Here is a 22,931-nt window from a genome sequence, read left to right on the forward strand (position 1 = left end):
ATATTATTTTGAGGGTATTTATGTCTTTTTATATTTTTTATAAATCTAGAAAAACACATATACATGTTAGGAATTAGAGGTGATCGGACTGCCCGGCCCAACGGCCCGCCCGAAAAATAGGAGGGTTTGGGTAAAAATATAGGCCCGAAATATAGGTTTGGGCAAAACATGAGGCCCGTTTAAAAAACGGGCCGGGACTTAGGCAAAAAACTTTTTGCCCTAGCCCGACCCAAATATATATTAAATATATAATATATTTTATAGTTTTTAAAATATGCTACTTTTAAGTTTTAAGTTAAATGTTTTAAATTTTGTTTCACTTCCGTCTTCTACCAATCTTCCAAAATCCCTAACCTATCGTGCCCTTCTCCCTTTTTTCCCAATTCCAAAATACCGATCCACCTCTACCGATCTACCTCCAATCCTCCACCCAATTTAAGGTAAATGGAGCTCTATTTTGAAAATAATTTTGTCAAAGTAAACCATTCACAATCGTTGTATTTTGCTTAATTTTTGCGTCTGAATCTTTTAAGAAATCATTAACAATGGATCCCTTGATGATTCCCTTCCATTTTCTGTTTGTTTGTTTCTGGTTAATTCGGGTCATTTTATGTTTGGCTGTTTGTTTCTGGTTAATCCGGGTAACTTCATTTTCTTCTTCTTCCATTTTTTGTTTGTTTATGTCTGTATTTTGCTTAATGTTTACTAATTAGTAATTACATTGATCTCTTTTACTGGAATTTGGTGCAAGTACCAGATGCGGGTATTTTGCCGAATTCTTTTTTTAAGTTTCTGTTTCTGTCTGTATTTTTGTGAGTACCATATTTCTAGTTAATGCGAGTACCATATTTCTACTTAATGTTTGTTTCTGACTTTCTGTGTGTTTCTTTTTTTAACATAGACTTCAATAATTAATGAATTTGGCAACATGTGGTAGTGTTTTTCTTATGATGTTGATTTGGTATTTCATTTCCTATATATATAAAATCATTCATTAAGTAAAGAAAATAATTGATAGAAATATGTAGGAAATTCTTATCTAATATTGTTGAAAAAGTAACTTAGTTAATTTCAGAATAAATTGAATAGTTTAATTCTTATACTATTTAAAAAATAAGCAGACAAGAGTGATTGATGATAATGTTAACTATTTGCATTATATGTTAACTATAGCACTATTTAGTTGTTAGAGACTTGTTTGAAAAGTCGTTCCTTTCACACTTTGCATTAATTAATATATAAAATGTGTTGGCCAAAACTTATATACAAAAAATTGTTCTTAATTTTTTTAAGTAAACAAACAATAAAGACTATTTTTTTTAGTGATACACTTAACACCTAGATTTATTTAAGAGTTAATTGGTATAACTTGTTAATCTGGGTAACTACATTTTCATATTCATCTTCTTCTTCTTCTTCCATTTTATGTTTGTTTCTGTCTGTATTTTGCTTAATGTTTACTAATTACATTGATCTCTTTTACTGGAATTTGGTGCGAGTACCAGATACGGATATTTTGCCGAATTCTTTTTTTAAGCTTCTGTCTGTATTTTGCTTAATGTGTTCATGTCTGTTTCTTTTTTTAACATAGACTTCAATAGTGACATTAAGCTAGATCGTTTTAGATGATCTGTTATGTATGTTACTTGTAGTTTCTAGTTATTTTTAATTGAAAAGAGTTTAGTTGAGGAGTAGGAAGTAAGCAGCACTTATTTGATAAGTGGTGTTAAAATACTTGAGTCATATTATGACAGTATACTTGTGCAAGCTCCAATATAGTGGCTGGAGTTGATATTGTCATATCACAATAAAGTTCTCAGAATTTTGAAATTGCATCGGATTCGAGTTTAATGAATTTATTATAATGTTTACTGAGATCACAAGCTTAGTTTCTTCATTTAATCTTATCTTTTTTTCTTTTTGCTTTGTTTTATTGTAGAAACAAGCGACATTGAAATCGATTTGGCGTACCTTAGCTTCCTTTCCCGTAAGCTTTCATTTACATTTTCCTTTTAGAATTTAATTTAATTTGATTTTCTTTTATGTTACTTTGTACAACATTTTGCAATTAAATGCAGCATTAGCAGATTTTCTAGATGATAATTTGTGTCCTTATCTCAAATGATTGGTATGATTATTGATTCCTCTGAAAAAGAAGTGAACTTCCAAAATATTAGAGGGAAAGAAAAATTTTGATTTAATTATGGTAATGTTATGCTAAAATTGTTTATCTACTAGTAGGAAAATAATGGGATTGAGAAAAAAAGATGGTTCTATTTATGAATTTGGATTGGATTTATGCAGTTCAGACTGGAAAATAATTGTTCTTAGCAGATAAATGATCATAGAAATATTTGTTTTTTGATTAAAATTGATTTATTTTTTATAGAGCATGTACTTTGCATTTAATTGAAGTCTAGGTGAAATTGATTTATTTTTTATGTACCACCTTTTATTAAAAAATGCCCATAATATATTTTTATATTTTTATATTTTTTATGTACCACCTTTTATTTAAAAATGGGTCGGGTCGGGCCAGGCTCGAGCTTAGTATTTTTTTCCCTAGGCAGTGCTTGGACAAGATTTTAGGCCCATATTTCGGGCCGGACCCGGGCCTAGAAAGCGGGTCGAAATTTTTTTCTGGGCTAGGCCTGGCCTCGCCCATGAGCACCTCTATTAGGAATCATGGAATTTGAACTAAAATATCATACTTTTTAAGGTAAACTACTAGGATTATCGCTTGAGTTTTAGGGTCACTCAAAATTTTTTATTTCAGTCACTCTTGTTAGATTAATTGCACTTTGTAGTCACTCCACCGTTCAAATTTATTTGACCATCAAATGGAATGGCAGTATAATAACAAATTTTGACCTCAACATTCACATATTTTGTTAATTAGTTCTAATTTATTTTTAAAAATTAACAAATTTAACTGTCAACATTTATACATGTCAAATTTATGCTGATACTAAAAATTCAAAATTTATATAAATAAAGAATTTAAAAATAAATATAAAAAATTGAAAGTTATTAAAATTTATAAAAAATAAAAAAAATATTATAAAATATTCAAATAATCACTAAAATTACATTAAAAGTTTTAAATTTTAATATATTATTTTCAAAATATATAATTCCATTAAAATTTAAGAGATATTTAAAGTATTTTTTTTCATTTTTTACTTTTATTTTTCTTTTTCAATTTTTTAGACAATGTCACTGCTCCTTTCTCATTGTCATTTCACATAATTGCTTCCAACTTGTAATAAGTCCATTAGAGGACTTGCATTTTCTAATGTAGTTTACCCACTTTATGTATATTTCATATTTATTTCTAAATTGTGTTAATTAATTTAATTCTTCATAAATTTTTAGCCGAGATTCCAAAATCACATCAATTAACAATTATTCACTTATTATTTTATCAATTCGTTTAAACATTCTCATATGTATTAATCATTCCATCACTTATAACCAGCGGTATAGCAAGGGGGTTGGTAGGGGGACTGTCCCCCTTAAAATGGAAAATTTTTCATAACCTTTAAATTGTTTAAAATTGTAAATTAGTAAAGGTAAAAATGCACTTTGGCCCCCGTAAAAATGATAAAAATTGATTTAATCCTTTAAAATTTATAAAGATATAGGCTATTAAAATGGTGAAATTGCATTTTTACTATCATAAAAATTACAATTCAATTTTGGCCCCCTAAAAATATTTTATGGCTTCGCCTCTGCTTATAACCATTTCGTAACATTTCAAATTCATCTAATATTTTTTTCTCCTCCTCTCCATTCCACATCCTTTATATATATGTGTTAGAATCATTAGTGTTAAACCAAGCTTTATTTGATAAAATGTTTTGATATAAAAAATTGAAGTGTTTTTGAATAAAAGTTAAAAATGAACAAAATTGACAAAATGATTTGTTAAAATTAAAGCCTAAGAGTTAAAACTTTGAATATCCACTTTGAACTCTTAGAAAAAAATTTAAACATCTTTAAAATCAAATTAAAATGTTTTTCATTAAGTAAAATGACTTTTAACAAATCAAATAATTTTCAAACAAATCAAAATTGCTCCAGGCCAAAAGTATAGATACCTTTTTGGACAAGTATCGATATTTTATGAATTATCGATACCCTTCTTAAAAGCGATACCAAAATGGCGTTCTATTATTCACAAACCCTATTAAGTATCGATATCTTTTAGTCAAGTATCAATATTTTTTGAAATACCGATACACCTTAAAAGCGATACTAAAATAGTATTATGTTTCTTACAAAACTTACAAAGGATTGATAGGTATCGATAGCTTTTTATAAAGTATCAATAAAACTGTTTTGGTATCGATAACAAATCTCCAATGGTCACTGAATTTAGCATTTATTGCGAAAATTATTGATACCCTTTTATATGGTATTGATACTCAATGTTACATGTGAATTAAATGCTCTAGTTTCTACATCCCAACGACTCTATTCATGACACCAACAACCTCAACGGTTGGAAATCAATTAAGGGGTATAAATACCAACTTTTAACGTTCCTACAACAAGAAGAAAGCACTTTCAAGCTAAAATCATCAATTAAACGACCTTTGAGCTTACTATTTCCATATTCTTCTTACATACACTTGTGAGCTTTAGTTCTATTCTTTTTCTCAAGCGTATTTCATTGTATTTGAGCTTGATTTGCAAACACTTTGATCTTGTAAGGGTCATTTCTTTGTTTGCTTATTTGTGCTTCCTTGAGAGGGTTTGTGTCTTAAGATTAAGGATAGAAATCTTAAAGGAGTTGTAAGGTTAAACCTTGTCCTCAAAGGTTATCAAATTAGTGAATTTGGGAAAATCCTTAGTTGTGGAAAGCTAAGGTAGTGGAGTAGGCAATTAGGGTCGAACCACTCTAAATCATGGTGTTCTTCTTTCAATTTTCCTTCTAGCTTTCACAAAATTTTTAAAAATTCAATTCACCCTCTCTTGGCAATTTTTGTTTCATTTATCGAGCTAACAATTGGTATTAGAGCTAGTCTCTAAAAACAGTCTAACAACCAAGAGAAGATCCTCGAGGTAGCTCAAATCTCATCTCTTCAAAATGCACAAGATGACATCTTCTTCCAGCTCCATTTTGGTTGGTGAGTCTCAATCTATCTCCAAACCTCCTTTCAATGGTACAAATTATTCATATTGGAAAACTAGAATGATGTTGTTCATCCAAGCCAAAGATCTTGCCGTGTGGGATGTCATCATTCCTCAAAAGTAAGAAGAAGATAAATTAGTTCCAAAGAGCAAGAATGAATGGAATGAGGAAGATAGGAGAAACGTTCAACTCAACGCAAAGGCCATGCACACTCTCTTTTGTGCACTTGGTTCGGATGAATATAGTTGAGTTACTTCATTTTCCAATGCCAAGGAAATTTAGGACAAATTGAAGGTCACTCATGAGGGTATCGATCAAGTTAAGAAATCAAATGTAGGAATTCTTACTTTCAATTATGAGAATTTCATGATGAAGCCCGTGGAGGACAACAAAGCTATGTTCGATAGATTCACCATCATCATCAATGAACTCAAATCATATGGGAAGACCTATCCCAATGAAGAAGTAATATGGAAGATGCTTAGAAGCTTACCTATGTCTTAAGATGCTAAAGTTACAACTATAGAGGAAGCTAAAAACCTGGAGACTCTTTCATTAGATGAGCTAATTGGTTTCTTGCTCACTCATGAAATTAGACTCAAGGGAATGAAAAAAGGAGAACAAAAAGTTGAAAAGAAGAAGGTTGGTGTTGCTCTCAAGTCCACAATAGTAGAGAGTAATTCTAATGAAGATGTGGATGAGGATGAAGAGATGGTCATGTTTGCAAGAAGATTCAAGAGATTTATGAGGTCCAACAAAGGAAGAATATTTCTAAAGAAGGAATGACTCAAAGTTGAATCAACCAAGGAGAAAGATCACATTATTTGTTATGAGTGCAAGAAATTGGGACACATCAAGTTTGACTGTCGTCAATGGAATAAGAAGGGGTCTAGCAAACAAAAACACAAGGCCAAGGTTGCTATTTGGAGTAATGAGGATTCATCCGATGAAGAAAATCAAGAAGTAGTCAAGCTATGTCTTATGGTCATCAATGATTATAAGGTAACTTCTAACTCATCTATTTCAATTTATTATTCTTTTGATGAGTTGCAAGATGCCTATGATGAATTGGGTTTGGAATTTGAAGTCATGAATTCAAAACATAAGAAAATTATTTCAAAATTGAAAAATGAAAATGATTTGCTTTCCAAAACCAATCATGAACTTGAAGAGAAAGTAAACAAAATGTAAGAAATTGTTAATGATTTTGATAAGAAGAATTTAGATTTATATAATTTACTTTCTAAAGTTCATAATGATGACATACCCTTGTAACCCTAGGTATAAATGTTAATTTTACACAAAATAATCGACTTTTATTCCATTTTTACTTACCCTAGCTGTTCCTCCCCTCCCCTCTCATCTCTTCCTCTCACTCTCTTTGGTTTTACTTTTTTTCCTTTTATCCATTGTTATCGTCGCCTACACCTAGTTTTACCATTTCTTTCTTTTTCTTTTTGCCTCAAGATTTGTTAACATATTCTCCACCATATTGTTGTCATTTTCTTTTTCATGGTTCTTTGCACCATCTTTCATTCAATCATACATAATCATCATAATTTTGATTACTGTTTAATTTAATCACTTATGTTTATGTGTAGATTATATATTCATTTCTTAATCTTAGTACTTTTCACAATACAAATCACATTTTCTCTTACTTACTAATTTAGTGTTTTAATTTTCTATACTTCGTCAAATACTTTTTATTCCTAGTATTTATATTAAAATACATGTTTCATACATCTCATTCACAACATATTTAACTCAATCTATTGAAATACAATTAAGGTTAGTATGGAACTTACCCCTTTTGTCAAGAATTTCTTCATTTCTTCTTCATTTCCCTTCCTTCCTCATCTTCACCACTTTCCTTCCCTTTTCTTCTCATTTTTTTTACTTTCATCTACTATTTTCTTGCTTTTAAATTGATGAACATATTCTCTAGAATTTTTACTTCATCTTTTCTTTTTGGTGTCTAAGGAAAATTTCAAGAATTATTAGTGAAAAAGTGAGTTTTCATGGTAAAGGATTAAATTGTAAGAAAAATAAAACTTTCACTTCTCTAGCTATCTCTCACGTTGGAATGTCAAAAGATGATGGATTCTCTTCATCTTTCCTCTCTTTTTATACCAATAATTTTTATAATATAATATTTATATTATAACATTTATTTAATTATTTAATTTAAAATATCATTAAGGTATCTCTCATGTCATCGCTACACTCCAAAATTCTTTCTCATGCTAATTGACCATTTGACTCTTTATAATCCTTAATTTGTTAAAATTGTGATTTAGTCCATCATAATTATCATTTTATTCAATTTAGTCATTATTCATCCATTTTCCTTATTTTCTAGACTCTTCCACCCTTAATATATTTGCACTATTGAACCTTTAAATTTTCCATATTTATACTTTAACCCCTCACATTTTAGATATTTACACTTGGACCACCTAACTTTTCATATCTTTATGATTTAGTCTCTGGCTCAAATTAATATTTCACAACATACTTATTTAATTTTTCTCTAACATCCCTTATCCTTTACTTTCTTTATATCTTATTTCACTAAGAATCTATCTCATAATATTTTCTACGAAGGGGTTTTTGAGGATGTTACATAATCTCACCACTAAAATCATCCTCTCTTCATTTTCTTTTAAACTACTACATTATATTATTCCAAAATAACCTAAAATTCCATGAAATAGAGTCTAAAGCCGCCACCTTTCCTAGACCCAATCTCCACTACCGATTGTGGGATGGGATAGTTATTGAAAATTGATGTTAATGGTTCCGTAGTGGGTGGTGTCGTAGTGGTTGGTTCTAACCCTAGTGACGGAAGATTTGGAGCATAAAAACAAAATGAAGATGACTATGAGACCTAACAATGGAGGATCTTGTAACGCCCCAAAAAAAATCCCTTGTATATCTATTTTTGTATGTTTGTGACATAAATACATGTCTGCTTCAGTGGTTAAGTGTTTTGGGAAGTGTCTGAGAGGTCCCAAGTTCTAGCCTTAGCTTGGGAAAAATTTGTTTTTAATTGAATAAACCCCTATCATTAGCCAGTAGGCTTATAAATAAATGTTAGTGAAATATGTCAGAATGGGTCTGCTGGTCTAGTGGATAAGTAGAGTGGCAAAGTGTTGGTGGTTTTAAGTTTGAGTACTGGTATGCGCAGAGAGTGTTTTATTTTGCTGCTAGTGTCGTGTGGGTGTTTTAGTCTAACTGAACTACTGAAGAGTTGGAGTGGAATTTGAATTAGGTGGTTGAGGGAGGGGTGGACAGTTTTTGGGGAGTGGATTGAGGGATTTGGGGAGAAAAGTAAGGAGTAGAGGCATTTGAGTTGGGATGTTGAGTGGTTGGAATGGATGTGGTTTAGTGGAGTAAATCAAGGAGTTTGGGGAGTTACCCTTTGATTCCGAAAATCTCTACCGAACTCTCCTCTACCATCTCTCATTTTTTATTTTTTTATTTCGAGTGCTTTCCCTCTACCTGTCGAATTTTTCCCTCTTCACCTTTTCTTTTTCTTTTGTTTTCAGCCAAAATCCCCCATTGCTGCCATTTTCCCCTTCAATTCTCTTTCTTTTTTGTTTTGTTTTGTTGCCGAAATTTCAAGTGTTTCTCCTTATCTTTCATTTCGGTCTATCTGGCTCATTGACTTTTGTTTCCATACGATAATGGTAAGTAGTGTTGTGTTATTTTAGTTTTGGTTTCGAAAGATTTTGATTCTGTTGTTTGTATATAGGGGACGATCGTGAAGTGGTTTTTCTTCCCAACAAAATGATTAGCGCGAGTAGTCGGGGGTGATTACGATAAGTGAGTGCATTTCACTCGTCTTGGTATTTATTAATTTTTGTTTTAGTTGTTAAATTCGAGATTGGGTACACTGTTTGTAGGTTACAGAAGGTTAGGAAGTGCGGTCGACGCCACACCGGCGTGCGGTCACCCGTGTGGTAGGCCGTGTGATCGAACATGGGCGTGTGATCGATGAGGTCAGCCATGCACGATACATGGGCCGAGTTGAATTGGACTCGTGGGCCCTACATGTGCATGTGGTAATATTGGGACAGGTTGTGAGATCCATACGGCCGAAGCCATTTTGGGTCGTGTGGGCCACACATGTGTCTAGGCCCACATGGGCATACAACAAGGGCCTATGGGCCCATTTTCACTGTTTGACTACTAAGGTTGCACGAGTTGCCTAAGTCGACTGTGGACCTACTATAGGGTCGGTAAGTTTACCTGGACCCCTTATTAATTGAAATGACTGAAAGACTGTTATATGCCTATATGAGATAGATATGTATGTCTGTATGTTGAGCATGTTATTCGCACTATACTGATTATACATGATACCATGACATGACTGTATGATGCATTGCAGTGGGTTGGGGATTGATATTTATTAGAGGAAGTGTACTGAAAGGCCTCGAGCCTAACTTACTAGCAACTCAGCTGTAACTACTGCCTAGTGTCGCATTCGGTACTTTTTGGAGTGTAGAGATGGGTGGGTCGATTATATCCCCACTTGGAGTGTAGGGTTGGACGGAGATGGGTGGGCTGGTTAGGTAGGACCTGTATACTGTATAATCTATTACTATACTGATTATTGTTACTGTAATGGGCCAAGGCCCAAACACATGATTGCTTTTGTGCTGAGATGGACTAAAAACCAAACTGATATTGTCTCTGACACTGAAAAGGGCCTAGGCCCAGACCATGATTGCTTTCTGTTTGTTTGCTTTATATGGGATTACATTGAGTTTTCGTAAACTCACCCTTCTGATTTGACTGTACAAGAAATTCCTAAACATAGGCGGATTGGTGCGACGGAGGACTCAGCGGTGGCCACACGACCTATTTAATTCGATTTAGTACTTAATTGTAATTTTAGTTTTATTTTGGGGGTATTTTACTGTAATAATGGTCTTTCTGGATTTTTATGTTTAATTTGGGGTTTCTATTGTTTTGACTTACAATTGCTAGTAGTAGGGATAATCGAGTTTTCAAAACGAAACAAACATTTTAACAAAATACATACAAATTGGCAAACTGTTTTAAAAAGTTTTCGCGATAAATAACGTTTTGAAAATTTATAACGTTTTGAAAGAGAATAACTTATGAATATGAATCACGTTTGAAATTGATCGACACGTCTTGGTATTAAGTAAAAGAGAGTGTAAAGAAGTGATAAAGAAAGGAGGTTTTTAACGACAACTCACTTTACGAAAAACACTTCCATGTGACACTGCCAGATTCAACCATAACGTCTGGGCTGGGTTTGGGTGTTACAAATCTAATTTCAGTATTGTGAAAGCATGTGATGAATTCTTAATAAAAAAACATCTAATTTAAATTTGAATGAGATCTAACTTGAGAAGATTGATTAATTTATTTATACCTAATTTGAATCTAAGAATTGCAAAAAATTAAACCAAAGCCTATAATGATAGAAGAAAATATTATATAAAAGTTCATATGATTCTCATGTAAATATTAATCAAAACTAGGGGTGCTTAGTCAGTTAACCGATCGGTTAACTAACCCAAAATAATATTAACCGAATTAACCGACCTTTCAAAATTTTTAACTGTTAACCGAACTGAATTTTTTTCAAAAAATTAACCGAACTGAAATTTTTTCGGTTAATTCGGTCAGTTAACCGAATTAACCGAAAATTATATTTTTTTATTTTTGGTTAAAAATTAACTAAATTAACTGAATTAACCGAATTGAATCACTACATAATTAAAAACATTACATAAGTCTTTGAATCACTAACATAAGTCTTGAAATTAACACATAATTGAAATGTAAGTCTTTAATGTTCTCCATTTGTATCATTTTCTTCTCTCCAAAAGATCTCTATTTGCATTAAACCTACAAAAAAAACATGTGCAAAAATTTAGCATATAATAGAAATATACACATTTAAAAAAAATCAAATAATATAAACAAACGAATAGATTATAAGTTAACAAGAATAAGATAGTAAGCATATCCTTCAACTCATGAAAGCTCATGAATTTAGGGTAGGCTCTGATGCATTCCAAGAAAAGTCTAAACATTGAATCAATTAAATAAGTAGGAGTGATATGGTAAAAAAATTGAAACTATTAAAATAAAACAATAAATATACCATTTTCAATCTTGTCAAGCTCTTGGATTTGTTCTTTAATCTTTTTGATGTCTTCTTGCAATGATGATTTACGAAACCAATCTTAAGTACACATAAGAGCTTGGACAATTTTAGGAGTTAAATAACTTCTATATTGATCAAGCACACGTCCCCCGGTGCTAAATGCAGACTCTAAAGCAACCGTAAAAATCGGCATAGCTAACACATCTCTGGCCATTTTTGAAAGAGTTGGAAATCTAGGGCTGTTCTGTAACACCTCGAATTTTGGGCCTAGAAGAAATAGGTTTTGACCAGGGGAATAGTTAGGAGATTGCACATAAATATTTAGTTGTGCAAGGAAGAGACATATATGAATGTCTACTTCAGTGGTTAAGTGATTTAGGAGTGTTTGGAAGTGTCTGAGAAGTCAAGAGTTCAAGCTTAGCTTATGCAAAATTTTTATTTTAAGTGAATAAAATCCTTGGATATAGATAGTAGGTTCTTAAATTATTGTGGTTAAAATATGATACAAAGGAGTTGTTGGTCTAGTGGTAAGGGGCGTGTGGAATGTACATGGGGTCTAAGGTTCGAGTGGTGGCGCATCAAAAAGGGAGTATTTATTTTGCTGCCTAATTCGTTTGGGTGGTAGAGTTGGATCGAAATATTGCTAAATAGAGTTTGAACTGGTCATAGAGAGAATTGAGGAGGGATATTTGGAGAGATTTGAGGAGAGAATATTGAGATTTGGGGAGGTTGTTGTTGTGGAAAGATATATATTACATCTCATTTGTTCCTTGTTCTAGAGGGGAGAACGGCAAGGTTTTCAAGGTTTTCGTCGCTTTCTCCAACTTGCATTGCTTCCATTCCTAACTGGTGGTGGTTGAGGTTGATTGGCACATTGCTTGGGAACCAAGGGTGCGGTGATCATTGATTTTCGGAATAAGAGTGTTCAAAACAAAAGGGAATCCGCAAATCGCATCAGGTGTGTAACCACCCTATTGTAACTGTAGAACGACAAAAGTCGAAAAGCCAAAATACGGCGTTGAGACCACATGAGTGTGAGATTGCTCGTGTGGAAAGCCAAACCTGCGAATCATGGGCGATAAACTGTAGAAGCCTCTATGAGCATTTCCATGGGCTTAGGCTGTAATGGGCCACGTTGGGCCGTGTGGGCTCAATGGTCTTGTAGGCCCCCACGAATGAATCCACAATTTGTGGCAAATTCTAGACTGGGCTATGTGGATCCCATAATCGTGGCAAAATCTGGGCTGAACGGGCCGCACGAGCATGTAGGCCCACTTGGGCCGAGTACTGAGCCTTGGGCCCATTTACACTGTTATAACCATTTAGGTTACTTGAGTCGCTCAAGGCAATTGTGGACCTTTCGAGAGGTCAATAAAATGACCGAAATACCCCCATAGGGTAAAATGACCGAAATACCCATATAAGGTAAAATGACTAAAATACCCCCATAGGCTAGAATGACCGAAATACCCTCATAGGGTAAAATGACCAAATACCCCTATTGGGTAAAATGACTATTATACCCCTAGAAGATAAAATGATTGTTATAGCTTTATATTATGTATGACTGATTTGCTCTATGATATGTATGACTATGATTGAGCATGACATTTTGCATACATGTATGATATTATACCACGATATATTACATGGGGATATGTTGTTATATTTAGAGGAAGTGTACCATACTGATAAGGTTGCACGGGTCGCCCAAGACAACTGTGGACCTACTGATGGCTATATGCCGTTTAATTTACCGGCAGCTTTGCTACAATATTGTTTAGTGCCGCAACCGGTGCTAATCTTGGTGTGTCTGGCTGGATGGGTCGATTTTATCCTAACATGGTGTGTTTGGCGGGACGGAGTGGTGTGTAGAGGCTGGATTGGGTAAGATTTCTAACTGCATATCTGCACTGATTAATGATTTTGTACTGTTACCGCATCGATTAATGATATTACATACTGTTCACTACATTACTGATATTTGTTACAGTTATGGGCCAAGGCCCCACTGATAATGTTACTGAAGTTGGGCAAAAGCCCTACTGATTACTGGCATTGTGATGGGCTCAATCTCAATCGTTTACTGTTATGAGAAAGGGCTTAGGCCCACACTGAACTGGACTGTTACTATAACGGGCTCAGGCCCAAACTGCATTTATCTACTACTTAATTGACTGTTTCCTTGTTAGGGGATTACACACTGAGTTTTTGTAAACTTACCCTTTCCTTTTAACTGTACAGGTAGTTTTTAGCCATAAGCGATTTGGTGCTGCGAGGGACTCGATGATGGTTACACAACCATATCAGTTTTTTTCTTTTAGCTTCTGATTTATAAGTAACTGAATTTGGGTATTTTTATGTAAAAAGGCCTCTTTAAAGTTATAAACTTTAAATTGGGGTTTTTATTTATTTAGTTTGATATAAACTGCTAGTTTACCAGAAGACGAATTTTCAAAATAATTATTGTTTTCAAAGACATGAAATTTAAACATTAGAGTTTTCAAAAGCTTCCGCGATTTTAGATCAACCTTTTATAACAATAACAGATAACAAGGTAAACGTTTTTGACTAGATGATTTGTTAAATAATAATAAAGGGGTTTTTAAACCTAGAAACGAATGTTTACAACGAGTTCAATTTTAGCTAAACACCTCAATATGATACCGCCAGATTCGGCCATAACTCCTAGGCCGGGTTTGGGGTGTTACATGTTCACTTTCCACCACAATAAATATCAAAATCTTCAACAAATTCCTTATTAGCCTCAGCTAGATATTTATCCAACTCAGATGTTTTATCCTCACCACAAATTTTCAACTCATGCTTTTTATACAAAGCTTGTATTCGCCTTTTCATTTTTTGTTATGGTTCACCAAGAGAAACATGTGTTGGCACACTCGATTGGCTACAAGTACTATGAAGTGGAGGCTTATACTCATCAAACAATTCATACAAAGATTCCTTCAATTTTTGCATCATTTCACAAGCTTTTTCAGAACTAGACATTTCACTAAGTGCAGATTCAAGATACTTTAGTTTTTGTCTAGGATCTAAAATACAAGCAACAAACATAAGCAAATTCATCTTATCAATATCACCCCAATACTTATCATACTTCTCTTTCATCTTGGTGACCATAATATTGAAATCAGCATTACTATTTAACTGAGCATCTCGTAAAAGAATATCAATTTCAGAAAGCTCATCAAAAAAATTATTGGATGTGATATATGAAGTGCCAGATATACGTAAAGTGACTTCATAAAAGTGTTCCAAGAAATCCCTCAAGTTTCTAACATTATCCCAATCATCCACACTTGGCCAACCCTCTCCCCTTTCAAGTTCAGCCCTAAAGTTTGTATCTTGCTCCTCAAATCTATCAAAAGCTCCCTCAAAGTCCTGAGCAGTGTCCAACATTAAGTAGGTCGAGCTCCACCTAGTACAAACATCAAGACACAACATCTTCTTGCACTCTATCTTTTCCACCACAACACACTCCTTAAACTTTTGTAATCTAGTTGGAGATTGTCTCACATATCTAACAGCCCCCTAACACGTTCAACAGATTTATTCATTCCCTTTAAGCCTTCAACAACAATCAAATTCACAATGTGTGTCATGCATATCATATGAAGATATTTACCATTTTGAACTAAACCTCCTCGAGGGTTAAATTTCTTTCTCAAATAACCAATAGCAACATCATTTGAACTTGCATTATCAACAGTAACAATAAACAACTTATTAAACCCCCAATTCAACAAGCATTTCTCAATCACCATCCCAATGGACTCATCCTTATGACTAGAAATTGGACATAAGTTTAAAATCTTTTTATTCAATTTCCAATCGTTATCAATAAAGTGAGCAGTGATATATAAATAATTAACTCCTTACAACGAAGTTCATGTGTCAGTAATTAAGTAAACTTTAGAACATGAACTTCTCAAAAGTTTTTTATCTTGACCCTTTCATCTAAATATAATTGATAAACATCCCTAGTCACAGTAGTTCGTGAAGGAATATGAAACCTAGGACATGCCACAAACATAAATTTCTTAAAACCTTCACTTTCAACAAACTTGAAAGGTAATTCATTAATCACAGTCATTTGTGCTAATCCTTTCCTACATGCTTCTTGATCAAATCTCCAAGTTGAAAGATTCCCTTCCCCCTTCAACTCCCTTTCTAGGTAAAACTAGTTATCCTTGACTAGTGTCAATAACATTACTAGGATTTTTCTTACATGAACCAATATGATATTTCAATGACCCTGTACCATTTTTTTCATATCACAACAAAATTCCTTTTGACAATAATTACATTTAGCCTTACTTGCACCCTCACAATTAATAATCTTAGTGATGTGAGACCAAATTTCTGACCTTTGAGGAGTGGCTTTTCTTTTCCTGGTAGTCCCCTTTGTTTGGCTTGAAGCTCCAACTCCCGAATTTTCAGAATCTATCAAAGTAGGAGGTGTAACACTACCCTCAATAAATGTTGGTTCGGTTGACATTCTGCAAGAAAAAAGTATATAATAAATTAAAGTACATTTATAATATTAAACATATTTTGATGTTGAGTTTTAGAAAAAAAACATAGTTGAGTTGGATTATGTTAAAAATGTGAGAGATTAATATAATCTTTTGAACCGCCACAATTTGCACACTTTAAAACACAGTTAAACATAATATTTACACATTTTAAACAACATAACATGAGCAATATATGTCATTAATTAAGGCAGTAAATATACTTAAATTTTGGAATGAAATGAAATATCCTTTACAAGTAGCATCCTTAACAATTTTTCAATAGTATAATAATGCTTACTTTGAGACACTGAAGCAACACTTTAATTTAATTTAGGATAGCATAATAATACTCAATTTGAAACATTAAATAGCAACTTAATTTAATTTAAGACAGCATGAAAATGCTCAATTTGAAACATTAAATAACAACTTAATTTAATTTAAGACAGCATGAAAATGCTCAATTTGATAAACTAAAACACCAACTTTAATTCAATTTATGACAGCATGAAAATGCTCAATTTGAAACACTAAAACAACAGCTTGATTCAATTTAAGACAGTATGAAAATGCTCAATTTGAAACACTCAAACAACAACTTTAATTCATTTTATGACAGCATGCAAACAGTAACAACACATAGCATTAAAATCAATAAACAACAACTCAAGGCTTTTTAAACAAGGGAGTATGTATGCTAATTTTCCAGCATTTGGTCAACATATAAACTTTATAAACAGTAGCCAAATTGTAAAAAAAAAAATGTCAACCAAACTTCCCTTCATTTAAAAAAGCAATTTATGGTTTTTAAATCAAGGAATTTATATGCTGAATTTTCAACATTTGGACAACGACTCCTAGCCATAACTATGAGAATCATTTATTTTTTCAATTAAAATATTCAATAAAAATCATTTATTTTTATTTTTTTGGTTTATTAATTATGTTTTTTTGGACAGTTTGTAAATCTCAACCATGCAAGAAAAGAACACTGCTATTACATGAAGCAATCAAAGGGTTATTACATAAAGATGAAACAGGTTCGGGTTCAAGTGCGGAGATGAAAATGAAGCAGTTCGTAAATACAAATACTAGTTGATATCTATTGGGATTATGAATATCGAGCTAGTTTCATTCTTAAAACAGAATTTGTAAAAATGGAGGCTTTAGTTGGTGAAAGTACTCTTGAGCTAGTAAAAGCCTACCACAACTCGCCGGTGATGGATGGTGACCTGGTAGACGCCGGAGTGCCGGACGGAAGGTGGCTAGCCTGGTAGAGATTTTGGGAGTTTTCAATTAGGGATTTGAAGTTGAAGGTTAGGTTTTTTTTTCTGTCATTTGTTCACTGTTGAGTTTAGACTTTTAGACTTTAGTTTTAGTTTTACTTTTACTTTTAGAATTTTATTTTTATTTATTAAATTATTTGTAATTTTTATGATTGGGTTGGGTAATTGAGTTTGGTTGGATACTTGGGTTTGGATTGGGTTTAGGTGAATAGTGGGCCTATTTATATATTACAATTTTATTTATTAGTTTTTTCGGTTAAACTGAAAAAATTCGATTAACCAACCGGTTTCGAACTGAATTAACCGTTAATCGAAAAATCAAAAAATAATTAATCGACCCCAGACCGAAAAAATTTGGTTAACCGACTGATTAACCGAATTCGGTCGATTAACCAAATTTTTTCGGTTTTACCCGAATTTCGCACACCCCTAATCAAAACTACGTTGACATTATATATATTTTAAATTATCTCTTGAATTTTAATGGCATTATGTATTTTAAATAATATATTAAAATTTAAAAATTATGTATTTTTTTGAATTTTTAATAAATTTTAATAACTTTTGAATTTTTATTTAGAATTAGGACCAAATTGATAGAATGTATAAATGCTCAAGGTTAAATTTGCTGAATTTTTAAAAAGGAATAATGATAAATTAGTCCTTAAAGCTTTTATCTTTTGTCAATTTCGCCCTTGTTCTTTTTTGGAGCTAAATTTGATCCTCAATCTTTTACAAAGAGCCGAATTGTTGTTTTTCTTATCATCAAAATTGATTAAAACATTTAATTTTTAAACATGGCAACTCACATGGTAATCCACGTATACTTCATATTATCTTTTTATATTTTTTTGAATTTTAATTTTTTATTCTTTAAATATTTTTATAATTTTTAAATTATTTATTGACGTGACACATATAAAATAAATAATGTCATATTAGCATGAAGTACAAGTAAATTGTCACATGGGTTGCCACATCAATATCATTAAAAATTAATATTTTAGTTAGCATTTTCAAGAAAAAAACAATTTGACTCTTTTTAAAAGGTTAATGGTCAAATTTATTTAAAAATAATAAGGGCCAAATTGAGAAAAGATGCAAACATTGAGAGTTAAAATTGTCATCATGCCTTTTAAAATCTAGACTAAATTAATAAAACTTGTAAAATAAAAGGTTAAATTTATTATAATACCAACATTCCATCCGGTGACCAAAAATCTTTTAACATTGGAGTGAGTACAAGTTGCAATGAGTGATTAAAACAACCAAAAAAATAAAATAACATTGGTGACCAAAAAAAGAATGCCCTAAAACTTCGGTGATTATTGGGTAGTTTACCTTAATCTTTATTATTTTAACTTTACCATTTCAACCAAAGCTATATTTGGATGAAAATGAAAATTTTCATCATTTTAACATTTAAAATGTGTTTCATAATCAATTTAACTTTTTTACTTAATATAAAATCTTCAACAAAAAGTGTTGAATAGGATAAGTAGGTAGCTGGCTACTTGTCACTTAATGTAAAAAATATTAAGTTGATTATATTTTATTAAAAATTTGAAATAAATTATCCTTTTTGTTAAAGAAAAATGAGATATTCAAATTACCATATTTATTTTTCATCCAAAATTATCCAAAATAATATAAAATATTATATTAATAAGAATAAAATTAAAAATAAATAATCTTTTAAAAATTAATATTTACTTTTATCAAATAACATAATTATATTCAATACTTTCTTTTTAATATAAATCCAACACTTATAAAATTTAGCAATAAAAATTTAACATTTAAAATTTCAATTTATCAAACACACCCTAAATTTATATATATATATATTCACCCATAAATAGAGAAATGATTATATGAAACAGAGATATTACTCATTTCCAAATAGTTTAAGGCCACATCAATAATTTCATTGTGAATTTTAATATTTTCATTTGGATTTGATTTTTTTTCAAGTTAAAAATAGTAATGTAACATTAAACTATTGAAAAAAAATACAGATTATGTGAGGTTGTTGTTTCATATAATCATTTCCCATCTAATTAAAATTAAAAGTTTTTAATAGACAATTCATAAATAAGGGATTATTTAATTACAAGACAAGAATAAGCATTTATATAAATATGAAATAGTTTGAGCTTTGACATTTTGACTATTATATTTCAAAATCCTTGTAAGGATGTTACTCTTTTTTAACAAATCAAATGATGAATATTAAATTAGAGCAATGATAAATGACCAAATCAAAGAGGCTGAACATCAGAGTAGATCAGAACATAAATAAATAATACAAGATAAAATCATGAAATTTATAGAGAAATGTTACAAAATTTATATTATATAATTATTTCATGCCTCATTATTTACTTCTTGAAAGAATACTCGCTGAAGAAAATATAAGTGCAAATACTAGTGAAAAGTGAAACCAGGAAACATGGGAAAAAAAAACTTAGATTTTAGAAATTAAAAAAGAAAATGAAAAACAGAAAGTGACAAAAACATACACACAGAAAATGAGAAGGAAATAAAAGAGGAGCAGCTTTTTCCTTTTTCTTTTTTCCAATTTTTCTTCATTTTAGAGCTTAAAAGCCTTCTTTCTTCTAGCTTTCTCCGAATTCCCAGAAATAAATTGCAGTTTGAGAAAAATAACCCCTTTAGCTTAAAAATCCCCTCAGAACAGATCCCTTTGTCTTTGAAAAGAAATTATTGTTTTTGTTTTGTTTTGGAAGAGAGAAGTTCTTGGTTGACTAAAGTTTAAAGCTTTTATGGGGTCCATAAAGATTTCTGGGACATCTTTATTTGCCTCTCTCCCATGTTCTTTTCTCTGATACAACAAGCTAAAAAGCTTCTAGTTTTGGCTCTTCTTTTTTTTCTTTTTTCTTTTTGTTTCTTCAAAGGTTGTATTTTGCTCAAACCCAAATCTTTTGGCGTTTTGTTGTGTTCTAGATTTTCCTTTTCCCTTGTTGCTAGCTGTTTCAATTGGTTTTATTACAAAGGAGATGCAATCGGGTCGGCCACAATCCGTGGTAAGTCCGATTCCCCAGCGGATTCACTCTTTTCAAGCAGCTGATACCAGAGGGAAGCATAGGATACAAGCTGAACTCAAAAGGCTAGAGCAAGAAGCTAGATTCTTAGAGGTTTGTAAAACATCATCGTTTTTAGTTCTTTTAGCTTCTAAAATGTGTCCTTTTCTTGTTTGGAGTGTTGATTTTCATTTGTTTTCAAGGATTGGGTTTGGATTATCTGATTGTCTCTTTGAATTTCAAATTATAAGTCTCCTGAATTTTGGCCCTTGATTTGATGAAGCACCTTGAATTATTTCCACTTTATTTGTTCTAGACAGGCAGGGATACCCTGGATTTAGTTATTAGTTTATTAATGAAGGGTGTTAAATAAATCTGGAAAAACTGGAAGTACTTAGTATTGATTTACATCACCTTCACTGGATAAGGGCTAGTTTTTCCTTTTTTTTTTCTTTTCTTTTCTTTTTGTTCAATGGGACTAAGGTTAGTTTACCGTTGAAGATGAAAAGTGTGCTGTGAAAAAGAGTTTTTAAAAAGTGCTTTTCAAAAGTTTAGACATGATATTGTACTTAAACATGATTATGTAAAGTAGAAGATTTAACGGAGATAAAACGTTTAACTTCATTGAAAAACACTTTTTCAAAAGTTCAAAGCTAAAAATTTGACATTTTAGCTTGGGTTAAAATTGAAAGTATAAAATCAAGGTTTGAGTTGAAAAGTGCTTTTCAACCCCAATTATTAACAAAGCCTAAGTAGGTTGGCATTGTGCTATCAAAAGAATGTCTGTTAACTGCAGTAGCTCTTTTCTTCATTTGCTTCTATTCAACTTGGTCCATTGGCTCTGTATCGACTAATCTGGTCTTGCTATCTTTGGTATTGTCCTCAGCGGCAAAGTCATATGTGTCCTGATGTCTAAAGCATCTTTGTGATGACACCTAATTTGGACTTAAAGAACTTGCTGTTCATCTTTTTTATGCTCACTTTCAATTATTTATTTATACCTCATCCCCTTTCAGATTTTGTTTGTTCTATTCGGATACATGCTGACTGTATCTCATAAATTGTTACATTTGATTTGTCAAAATCTCTTCCATTACAGTGTTTACTTCTTAAGAATTCTTTTTGGACCAAACAATGGTACTGCACGTGTAATCTAATAGGATAAATTATTCATTCAGCTGCAAGCTTACCTCATTGTCGATATTGTAATATGAATGTTATTGTTTCATCTGTGAAGCTTAATAATATATATGCTATTCACCAAAATGGTGGAGAGGCTATTTCCAAAAGTTGTTATCTGTTCACTTGTTAGTTTCTGTCCATTTGCAGGAGGGAGAGAATTTATTTATACTGGGTTAGAATTGGGAATCAAATAGACTACACATCCCATTAAGTGCACATCTTATGATTACTGAAAGATAGAGTGTGTGTTAATGTTGTAATCACAAGTTTAAGTTTAAGTTTGCTTACCAGAAGATTTTGCCATTATAAAGCAGCTCCTGAAAATTGCAGTAGACATTGTTTGGTTGGTTCAAATCCATGGAAACTTGTGTGGTAAAATATTTTCCAAGGAAGCTGCTTCTAAAATATAAAGTTGCTCTCGATTCCTGTCTTTTATATTCCCTATATACAAGTTCTTTGTTTGCCTACTCCTAGCGTGTTGGGAATGAAGTGCAATTGTACTAGTTGTTTTTCATGTTTTGTGTGAACTTAATTAGTTGTAATTTTCCTAGTTTATCGCAAATGTAATCACTCCCACTTCTTTCTATGACTTGTGTTCCTTTAGCTGTACCTCGCATCTCTCCTTCTGCTGTCTATGTGCCTCCTTTTACTTCTGTTGGAAATTGTATGTTCTGTAAGTTGGAGCGAGGACAGAATGATTTTGACTGCAACAAGTGAAACCATCTCTTTCAGTTAGTTTTAACTACTAAATTCTCTGTTTTCATGCTTTATGCGGAGAACCAGTTCCAAAAGCTGCAACTTTATGCAGTCTTGTATGTTGAATACGAAGGTGGGAAATGGTGATGCAGCCATCAATTTGAGAAGGTCCTTCAGTTGATGTCTGATAGATGCTTAAGATTCTAACACAAAATGTTTATTTTTGCCAATGAGCATTTCGTCATTTAATTGAATCTTACTACAGAACTTTGAGTAATTATATTGACCTCTCATAATGTTCCTTTTATGCAGGAAGAACTGGAGCTGATAGAAAGGATGGAGAAGGCATCAGCTGCATGCAAAGAGTAAGTACGAAAAATACATGGTATTCATTTGCTATTTTAGCATGAACATTAAGGGCAAAGCTGATGATTTAGATTTTACTTTTCTTATGCATGGCAGGATGTTTATTAATGTCGAAAGTAGACCCGATCCACTACTTCCCATGTACGTCAGTACACACATTCATGAATACGTACGTGCATGTGTACATGCACACATTCTTTCTTTCAGAATTTTTCTTACAATTCCAAAAAATTGTTTTCATCAATTTTTGACAGCACAAATGGCCCTATAAATCCCATGTGGGATCAATGGTTTGAAGGTCCCCAGGAAGCTCAAGGTTGCAAATGTTGGATACTGTGACAGTTTTTGCTGATTTGAAGATTTAACTGTTATACATCTTTAGTTTGGAGAGGCTTTGATTTACGGAGTTGTTACAAAATATTAGAGCTGTTTTACAGCATTTTTTTCTCACATACTATTTATACCAACACTTTCTTCATTGTCAAATGTTATAAGAAAAGCTTCATTGTGCAGAAAATGTTAATTTCTTAA

At 32.0% G+C, this 22,931-nt stretch overlaps 1 protein-coding gene and 1 long non-coding RNA gene across 4 annotated transcripts; both read left to right on the top strand.

Moving 5' to 3' along the window:
• The first annotated feature begins 271 nt into the window (after positions 1-271).
• On the top strand, positions 272-10,125 carry LOC107914988 (uncharacterized). 2 transcript variants are annotated; one of them, XR_001689132.2, is made up of 5 exons: positions 301-440; positions 1,940-1,987; positions 8,895-8,965; positions 9,046-9,381; positions 9,534-10,125. It is a non-coding gene; the product is annotated as an uncharacterized lncRNA (long non-coding RNA). The 2 variants fall into 2 exon arrangements; XR_001689131.2 differs by having other exon boundaries at positions 272-440; positions 9,046-10,125.
• A 9,413-nt stretch (positions 10,126-19,538) lies between these two features.
• Positions 19,539-22,912, top strand: LOC107914989 (guanine nucleotide-binding protein subunit gamma 2). 2 transcript variants are annotated; one of them, XM_016844072.2, is made up of 4 exons: positions 19,558-20,270; positions 22,347-22,399; positions 22,497-22,541; positions 22,655-22,912. In XM_016844072.2, exons 1-4 carry the CDS (start codon positions 20,133-20,135, stop codon positions 22,737-22,739), a joined length of 321 nt encoding a protein of 106 aa, XP_016699561.1. In that variant the 5' UTR covers positions 19,558-20,132; the 3' UTR covers positions 22,740-22,912. The 2 variants fall into 2 exon arrangements, with proteins under 2 accessions (XP_016699560.1, XP_016699561.1); XM_016844071.2 differs by having other exon boundaries at positions 19,539-20,270; positions 22,497-22,912.
• Positions 22,913-22,931: the final 19 nt, after the last annotated feature.

The sequence above is a fragment of the Gossypium hirsutum genome, chromosome D10 (assembly GCF_007990345.1).
Source record: "Gossypium hirsutum isolate 1008001.06 chromosome D10, Gossypium_hirsutum_v2.1, whole genome shotgun sequence".
NCBI classification, from domain to species: domain Eukaryota; kingdom Viridiplantae; phylum Streptophyta; class Magnoliopsida; order Malvales; family Malvaceae; genus Gossypium; species Gossypium hirsutum.

Bases quoted from the DNA above. Each gene is read 5' to 3' on its own strand.
- LOC107914989 (XM_016844071.2), top strand. From the start codon at position 20,133: ATGCAATCGGGTCGGCCACAATCCGTGGTAAGTCCGATTCCCCAGCGG. The intron at 20,271-22,346 runs GTTTGTAAAACA...CCTTTTATGCAG, and splicing joins AAGAAGCTAGATTCTTAGAG to GAAGAACTGGAGCTGATAGA. The intron at 22,400-22,496 runs GTAAGTACGAAA...TATGCATGGCAG, and splicing joins GCATCAGCTGCATGCAAAGA to GATGTTTATTAATGTCGAAA.